The 8,775-nt window shown below is 41.2% G+C and overlaps 1 protein-coding gene across 1 annotated transcript; it reads right to left on the bottom strand.

Annotated features, from left to right (window-relative positions):
* Window positions 1-612: 612 nt before the first annotated feature.
* Window positions 613-6,402, bottom strand: LOC119796912 (nucleoside diphosphate kinase B-like). The gene is made up of 5 exons (XM_038305688.1): window positions 6,246-6,402; window positions 3,800-3,930; window positions 3,489-3,590; window positions 1,620-1,732; window positions 613-883 (listed from the first exon to the last, which is right to left on the bottom strand). Exons 2-5 carry the CDS (start codon window positions 3,914-3,916, stop codon window positions 766-768), a joined length of 450 nt encoding a protein of 149 aa, XP_038161616.1. The 5' UTR covers window positions 3,917-3,930; window positions 6,246-6,402; the 3' UTR covers window positions 613-765.
* Window positions 6,403-8,775: the final 2,373 nt, after the last annotated feature.

Here is an 8,775-nt window from a genome sequence, read left to right on the forward strand (position 1 = left end):
AATATTTTGCTTTAAATTAAATATTTGGTTCCAATCATAAAGTTAAGGTCAAATCTAAAATTATTAATTTTGCCAAAAAATAATAATTTTGTTTAGAAACTAAATATCTTCATTATTAAGCAATCACTAAACCTTATATTTAATTAATACTTAACTAAATATTTAGTTTGAAGCTTAGTATTTCGTTAGTGAAATAAATTAATAATTGTTTATTTTTAAAGCTAAATATTTACTTTGTATACCAAGCATTTTATATGACGGTAAATATTAAATGTTTTAATCAAGTAGTTAATTTGGACCCAAACACCTAGAATGGAACTGGACTTAATTTGAAGGTAAGTAGTTAGCTCGCTAAATGGATATTTAATTAAATTGAATATTTGGTTTAGAAAAGTGATATTTATGAATGTTATAGTAATTATATGACTTTTAGAAATAAGCCACTTTTTCCTCATATTACAGACTAAATTAAATATATCTGTGTTTGACTGAGTGACGTTACTGAGGGTCGTTATTGGCTGGTTCGGGTCAGCCGCTAACGGGATTCATGGTTTGTGTCGCAGCGAGATCTTTTTCAGGACGTTTGTCCAAAAATCCGACAACCAGACACTCTGTGGTCAACATGAACATTTATTGATCAATCCTGCACCATCGGTGGGGCTGATGGGGACCAAGAAGGATCGACTGTAGAGTGGGCGGGGTTAACAGACTGGTGGGCGGGATTAACAGACCGATGGGCGGGGTTAACAGACTGGTGGGCGTGGTTTACTCGTACAGGAAGGTCTGGGCGCAGGGGGTCCAGCTCACGATCTCCTCGGGCTTGAACCAAAGGCCGACCTCCGTCTTGGCGTTCTCCAGGGTGTCGCTGCCGTGGATGATGTTCCTGAGGAGACAAGCAGGTCCAGACGGTTCCTCTTTATACTTTCATCATCAAAGTAATGTTTATTTTGAAAAAAGATCGTAGATTTGTTTTGTTTACATTTTTGTAGCAGTTTTGTATCAGAAAACATTTTAATTGTTAATTTTCTTTTAGATTTTCATAATTTATCTTCATTATATATTTAGACTCATTTAATTAAATGTCCTGACTGCATATTTGATTACTTTAAGAAACTAGGACCTTTTTTTCATGTTTTAGTTATGATTTTTTTTATTTTGGAAATATTTGTCACTTTTTATTTTTTTTCTTCAAAATAACAGGAACAAATTCTTACTGGATTCTATTTTCTAGTACAAAAATAAATGCTTTTATTTATTTTGAGGAAAGCGTTCATGTTTTCAGCATTTAAAAAAATTAATTATCTGCAGTAATATTTTCATCAGTTTATCCAGGTCCCTTTTTCACTTTTACCTTAAATGATGGGATCTGACTCCTGCATTCTGGTTCTTAAACTAGTTTTAATGCTGCTATGTGCTGCCTTGGAAAATAGATTTGGATCTTAATGACGTTTAACTGCTGAAATAAAGGTCATAAATAAATGAGCTTTTTATTCTTTGGTGAAATTTTCCAGGTTTATCTTTATGTCTGTTAATGTTTGCTCTGATGCGCTTCTCTGCAGCAGCAAAGTTGAAAGGTCACATAAAGGAGCTCTTGTTGAGCGTAGCTTTGGATTCCTCACCTGCCGATGTTGATGCACAGGTCTCCACGGATGCTGCCGGGCTTGGAGTCGGCGGGGTTGGTCTCACCCAGCATCATCCTGGCCAGCTTCACAATGTTCTGACCCTCCCAAACCTGCGGCACACAGGAAACATCCGTCACCTGCTGAGCCTCTCAGCTCTTCATTTTCTCTCATTCTGTAGAAACACTCATGTGCAAACTCCAGGCAGAAAGACCCCGGGCTGGGAATCAAACTCGGAACCTTCTTGCTGAAAGGCAGCAGTGCTTCCCACTGTCCACTCAGCAGCCCTTTTTTAAATAAAAAAAAATGTATAATAGAATAAATGACATGAAACAAATAACTTAACTTTAAGCACTTAAATTAACAGCTATGGTTTTAGTTTTTATCCTGCGAGGATTATTGAAACATATTTAAAAACTATCTTACAGTCTAGAAAAAGATGTTCATGAGTAGATTCCCTGTAGAGAAGCACGGTGGTGAGAGTAGAGTGATTTGGGACTGATACTATAAAGGGCCTTAATCTCCTCGGCTCTGATCGGCAGGCTGTGGGAACACCAGAGCCGGATCGACCCGTGAAATTACGTGATGCCAATGAACACATCGTACGGATGTCAACACGCCGCGCCAGTCGCTCCTGATCTAACAAGCAGAATCAACTCTGTTTCCATTGGATTAACATGGAGTAGCTCTGGTGAGACGGATTCAGATAATAGAGAGAAACAATAAAGCTCACTGACATCGCCCTGGCTTCCTTCCATGCTGCTCTCCATTGTTTACATTCCTGATTTGACATCATCAGTGCTAATCCAGCCTTATGGTGTCAACTGACACGGATCAGTGGGGGTGGTTGGGGGGGACAGAGACCACGCAGCGAGGGTTAGACCAGCTTTTTCTGCCAGTAGGAAGGTAGCCAAATGCTAAATGTTAGCGGATAGAACCACGTTAAATATACACGTTAACCCGCTATTTACGGTGGGAAAGAGGCTCCAGTGACCATTGAAGCACGGTAGAGGAAGCAGCGACAGTATCAAGGTGCTACTTTATTGTATCTCTTATATCCGTTGGTTGTTCTGTTCTTTTTACATCTCTTTGCAGGTGATGAAGCAGATTGAAGATGTTTTATCATTATCTCCCTTTTATCTCCTCTGTCTTTCATCTTTTCTCATTTTTCCTGTTGTTCCTTTCCTGTTCTACTTACATTGCAGTGTCCATATAATCTGTAAAACTCCCTGCATGAATTATAATAAAGCTATTTGTATGGATAAATCCAGCGGAACGCTATGGCGATAGCCGTACTGCTCCACTGGTGAAAGTAAAATCTGTTGGGCTCTTTTTGGCATCAAGACAATGATTCCTATTGGAACATTGCCAGACAGGACACTGTAAAAAAAAAAGTTTCAATCAGAAGAGCTAGAAGGAAACAGCTACATCTGTATCTACTGGGTAGATTCAAAGAACCAACAGAAATCTGAAGAAATTTTGAACCTCCTTTACTTTCTGTTTTTAATTGGACACAGTTGGACTGTCTGAGTCTGTCTGTCACTTTTCACTTCTAGTCCCTAAAAGTAATCTATTACTGACCGTCTCTATAGCAGCAGAACCTGCTCAGCTGAGGGATCCGGACTGGAGCGGATGTTTGAGGCTACCCCCCCCCGGTTTCTCTTCTCTGACCCTGACAGCTGGGCCCTCGCAGACTCTAATGAACCCCGCCGTGAACAGCAGCTGTCCTCTGTGACTGACCATAACTTCCTGTTGAAGGTTTGATGGGACTAAAGCAGCTGAGACCCTGAAGAGCAGCAGGTGTGAAGAGGCGGCTGACGCAGCGGGAAAAAAAGAAGAAATCTGCAGATGTGTTTGTGTTTGCGTTACCATGGCGAAGACTGGTCCAGAGGACATGTATTTGCAGAGTCCTGCGTAGAAAGGCATGTCCTTCAGGTCCAGGTAGTGCTGCTTCATGTGGTCCTCAGAGGCCTGGAGGCAGAGAGGAGATCAGAACCTCAGTCAGAACCGATCACATCATGTTTACGTCATGAAACCGGACCGGAGGAACTGAGTCCCCCCTGAAGCAGCAGTCAGGGACCAATCAGGTTGGAAAGACGTCAGCTCTGTCCTCAGCTGGATCAGGGGGGACTCTGAACCCTGCTCTCCATCCAGGTCATGTGTTGGTTCTAGTTTGTTACCTGCACAAATTTAGCAGCGACCAGCTTGAAGCCTCTCTGCTCGAAGCGCCTGATGATCTCGCCACACAGTCCTCTCTGGACGCCGTCGGGCTTCACAGCGATGAAGGTTCTCTCCATGTCTGCTGAGGAGGCTGCAGAGAAACATCCATCCATTAATGGCCACAAACCAAACCTTCCTGCGCTCCGTTTATCAAACCATCCTTGTCCGCCTGGACCGATGGTGGTTCTGCCAGAACAGGAAGGAAGGGAACCAGTAGAGCCCAGAGGCTCCGCCCATCGTCACAATCAATCAGGAGACATTTTATTGGATACAAATCGGTGAACATCTTCAACTTTTAACCCTTTATAGAGACTATGGGACAGGAAGCTTATTACCTTTCAAACATTCAAAAAATATGAATATTTTGATGGCAGAATATATTAAGAAAAATAACAAAAGTGATTCTCTAAGAAATTCATGAAAAACATTTTGAGAGTGAAAGAAATAAAAAAAGTTTGGCTCAACATAACCTTAGAGGCATTGATGCTGATACTGCACCTACATTTTTAAAACATACACCTAAATATAATTGTTAACTTGGCTTATTAACTTTACTATTAACTTTTCAATTTGCTTTTTACCCTTTTGCTTGACTTGTTAACTTTTTTTTTTAACTTAATTTCCAGTAGATAATATATCATTCATTGGCTCAAACTGCGAAAAAATTGAAATCTAAATAAGTCATTTTTTTTCTTAAAATAAGTGCATTTTTTCTTGAATTTAGGAGGTAAGTGAGACACTTTGCCAATGGAACAAGACAATTTACATTTAAAATAAGAAAAAGCAATTGCATTGTATTATTTCAAGTGCATATTATGTAATTATCTCATTTTAAGAGTAAAATATTAATTCCATTGGCAAATCATCCCATTTAAAATAAGGTTAAATATACTAGATTTACGGCATTTTTACTTATTTCTAGATAATCTTTGCAATGCATCTTATCGGTCAAATGTCCAAATAAGATGTTCAGCCATGTAGCAGGATCTTTGCTGGATATAGATCCTTTGTTTGTAGACTAATCATGAATAAACAAACATTTCAGTGATAAACATCCATCTGAGATCCTGTGCCCCCCCCCCCACCCGGAGTAGAAACCCATTAGTGGATTTAAGCCCCCCCTCATCAGACACCCGATCTGGTTCTCTGGACGTTCTTCAGGTTCTCTAAGCTTCTGGAACTCGGCTCGCCTGCTAATTTTACAGCTGCTGGTATTTGGTGTCGCGGCGCCGGCAGCAGCTGAGGGTCAACAGGAGATAACCCCCCCCCCCTTTAACCTCCTGCTGCCTGAAGTATTATTAGGATCCCGGTTTGGGTTCTGCTGACCCTTCAGGCTGTTTCCTGATGAACTGGGATGTTCAGGTAGAGATCGATCAAAAACCAGGAAACCCAGAAGCATGAATGTAAAGAACCTCCAGATTCATCCAGCTCAGCCAGGAGAACCTTTGGACCTTTAGTCTTTGCACAGACCACCTTGGATCAGGTGTGCTTTTAAAATCAGGATCCTGTTTGAACCCTGCTGCTGTTTGTGGCTGCAAGGCAGCAGAACGAGGAGATGATGCAACCAGTAGAACCTGGTGTGTTTGATCTAGAACCTTCTGATCCTCCTCCTGATGTTAGCAAATCTAACTCTAGACCAAAAGGCTTCTAGTCTCTGATAAAATATCCATGCATCTGTAGATCCACCATCAGAAAACTGATCATTGAACCTTAAGCTCGGCCCTCATGATGCCTTTATTCATGGAAACAGAATCAAAGAAAACCAAAATTCTGATTTTGGAAACTAGATCTAGAAGTTCCTGCTGCAAGAATTTGATCTTATTTAGGAAAGAAAAGCAATGCATTGTTTTCTGCAGCTTTCATGAATCAGTCGGTTCATTTGGGTCAAACATCCAACAGTCTGATCTGATCTGAGCTGCACAAGAAGATCCCTGAAGATCCGGTTTGAAACTCCAATCAGAACTGAATCATCTTCTGCTCCAAGTTTTGACTTTAAAGGTTTCCTGAATAGTTTCAAATTAAACCGAAATAAAATGAAAATCTCTGCAGCGTTCAAACATTCATGCACAATGGACTTCAAGCATAGATTTTGAGTTTCTGAGATTCTTCAGAATCCACAGACCCAGCTGGTTCTGCAGAATCAGCTGCAGCTCTGGGCTCCAATCATCCAATCAGGATTTTAAAACTTTTCTTCTGCAAATCCAGAGAATAAATTCTCCTGGTTTTTAGCAGAACCACTCAGCTGATTTCAAACATGCAGAGAAAAGAAGCTCAGATGTTCATCAGCAGCTGAAAACCTGCAGAGGAACTTCTGGTTTGGAGCGGCTGCAGGAAGCAGCTGATTGGTCCAAAAGTTCCTGACAGGGAGCTGCTGATGCTCCTGGGCTTCATGGGTCTGATATCTACCTTGGTTCCGGGACTTGAGGAGAACTTGGGAAGTTGGTTTGCTTGGAGTTGGGATGCGACACCGAGGCTCAGGAGCCGAGCAGCTGCTCTATATGAAGGGGTGACTGAGGGAGGGGCCGGGGGCGGGGTCAGCGCGGGGGGCCCGGTTCTCAATCTGTGGGACCCGCTGACTGACCCCTCATTTGTGCATGTTTGTCTGTCACTGATGGGACAGTTTTAGAACCTGTTGTCAAAGGTCCAAATGCTGCAAACATAGAAAGAAAAAGACAATCAGAATAAAACAAAATTAATGCAGATTTATTTCCTCAGATAAATTTTGCACAATATTAAAAAAGTTTTACATTAAAATCTAACTTTATGTACAAAAAAAACAACTGATGGTTTTTTATTTCCATCCTCAGCAATTTAATCTAAACTAAGTAAAATAAAATAATAACATAAAAACTGGTTGATGATGAATCGATCATTAACATTCAATTAAACTCTATTCAGTTTATTTCTATAGCTCCAATTCACATCATGTCATCTCAGGTCACTTTCCAGTTCACCAGATCTATTCAAAGTTTTCTATCTAAGGAAAACCAGCTGATTGCATCGACTCATTGACTCTTCAGCAATCCCTCACACTAAGCATGCTTGTAGCGACAGTGGAGGGGAAAAACTCCCTTTTAACAGGAAGAAACCTCCAGCAGAACCAGGCTCAGTGTGAGCGGCCATCTGCTGAGGCCCACTGGGGTTCAAGGAGACAGAAGCAGACATAGAAAAAGAAGCATAGATACAAAAGGCAACTGTCAACCAGCTCCACAGGCGGCCCCGTCCAGGAAACACACAGCCAGGCAGACGAGCTCCGAGCCAGCTCCCATGTCAGAGGATGAAGAGAGCACATCCAGTTAGTCACAGTCAGAGAAACAGGACTACACTGGAAAACAGGCCAAGCTCCAACATCTAGAAACAAAGGTGTTGATGGCAGCAGCACAGCTGATATTTCTCTCCAGGATGGAGTCACAGCCAAACAGGAACAGACCAGATGAAGCTACTATGAGAAAAAGCAGAGAGAGCAGAACGTTAGAGATTGAACTAACAGATTCTGCAGAGTGGGAGAATAGAGATAGAATGAAGCAGAATGATGAAAAGGGGTCCCTATGTCCTCCAGCATTCTAAGCCTATAGCAGCAGAACTATAGAGATAGCTCAGGATAACCTGAGCCACTCTAACTATAAGCTTTATCAAAAAGGAAAGTTTTAAGTCTAGCCTTAAAAGTAGACAGGGTGTCTGCCTCACGGACTAAAACTGGTAGTTGGTTCCACAGGAGAGGAGCCTGAGAACTAAAAGATCTGCCTCCCATTCTACTTTTAGAAATTCTAGGAACCACTAGTAAACCTGCAGATTGAGAGCGAAGTGCTCTGTTAGGAACATAAGGAACAATCAGATCTCTGATATCAGATGGAGCTTGGCCATTTAAGGCTTTATATGTGAGAAGGAGGATTTTAAATTCTATTCTGGATTTAACAGGAAGCCAATGAAGAGAAGCCAGGATAGGCGAGATATGATCTCTCTTTTTCATTTTCATTAGAACTCTGGCTGCAGCATTTTGGATCAGCTGAAGGCTTTTAACTACAGTTTGTGGACTTCCTGATAGTAAAGAATTACAATAGTCCAGCCTTGAAGTAACAAATGCATGGACTAGATTCTCAGCATCACCCCTGGACAGGAGATTGCTCATTTTTGCAATATTCCTCAGATGAAAGAAGGAAATTCTAGAAACCTCTTTGATATGGGATTTAAATGACAGGTCCTGATCAAAAATAACACCAAGATTTTTTACTTTATTATCTGAAATCAGTTTAATCCCATCCAAATGAAGTGACTGACTAATCAGCTTCTGGTCCAAAGACTAGAACTTCTGTTTTGTCTGCATTCAGAAGCAGAAAGTTAAGAGTCATCCAGGTTTTTATGTCTTCAAGACATGCCTGTAATCTATGTAATGGGTTAGCTTCATCTGGATTTATAGACAGATATAGCTGGGTATCATCAGCATAACAGTGGAAATTAATCCCATGCTGTCTAATAATTCTACCAATTGGGAGCATGTATAAAGTAAAGAGAATTGGTCCTAGCACTGATCCCTGCGGTACTCCACAGGTAACCTTTGAACCTTTGGCTAAAATGCCATCAGAACGCTGATAATATTAAGTGTGTCTCAGCCCCCCCCCTTCAGTGTCCACCATATTGGATCAGTCCATTTGCTGCACATGTTCAGAAAGGTCCAAACAGACAGCAGCAAACCATTTGAAAACAAACCATGCAAAGAGCAGTGTTGCCAACTTAGCGCTTATTTATTTTAATTTGAAATTGTTTTTATCTTCCTTCACAACATCCTCAGTAGCCATCTGCTTGGTTTTCATAGCATTGTACAGCACTGACGTAATCTAGCGCCAAATCTAGAGACTTTTTTCTGCTACTGGAGACTTTGGAGACAACATCTAAAAGCAGCGAACTCTGCTCTCCAGAGCAAGTAGATTGGTAACCC

The sequence above is a fragment of the Cyprinodon tularosa genome, unplaced genomic scaffold (assembly GCF_016077235.1).
Source record: "Cyprinodon tularosa strain WSP-4 unplaced genomic scaffold, ASM1607723v1 ctg560, whole genome shotgun sequence".
NCBI classification, from domain to species: domain Eukaryota; kingdom Metazoa; phylum Chordata; class Actinopteri; order Cyprinodontiformes; family Cyprinodontidae; genus Cyprinodon; species Cyprinodon tularosa.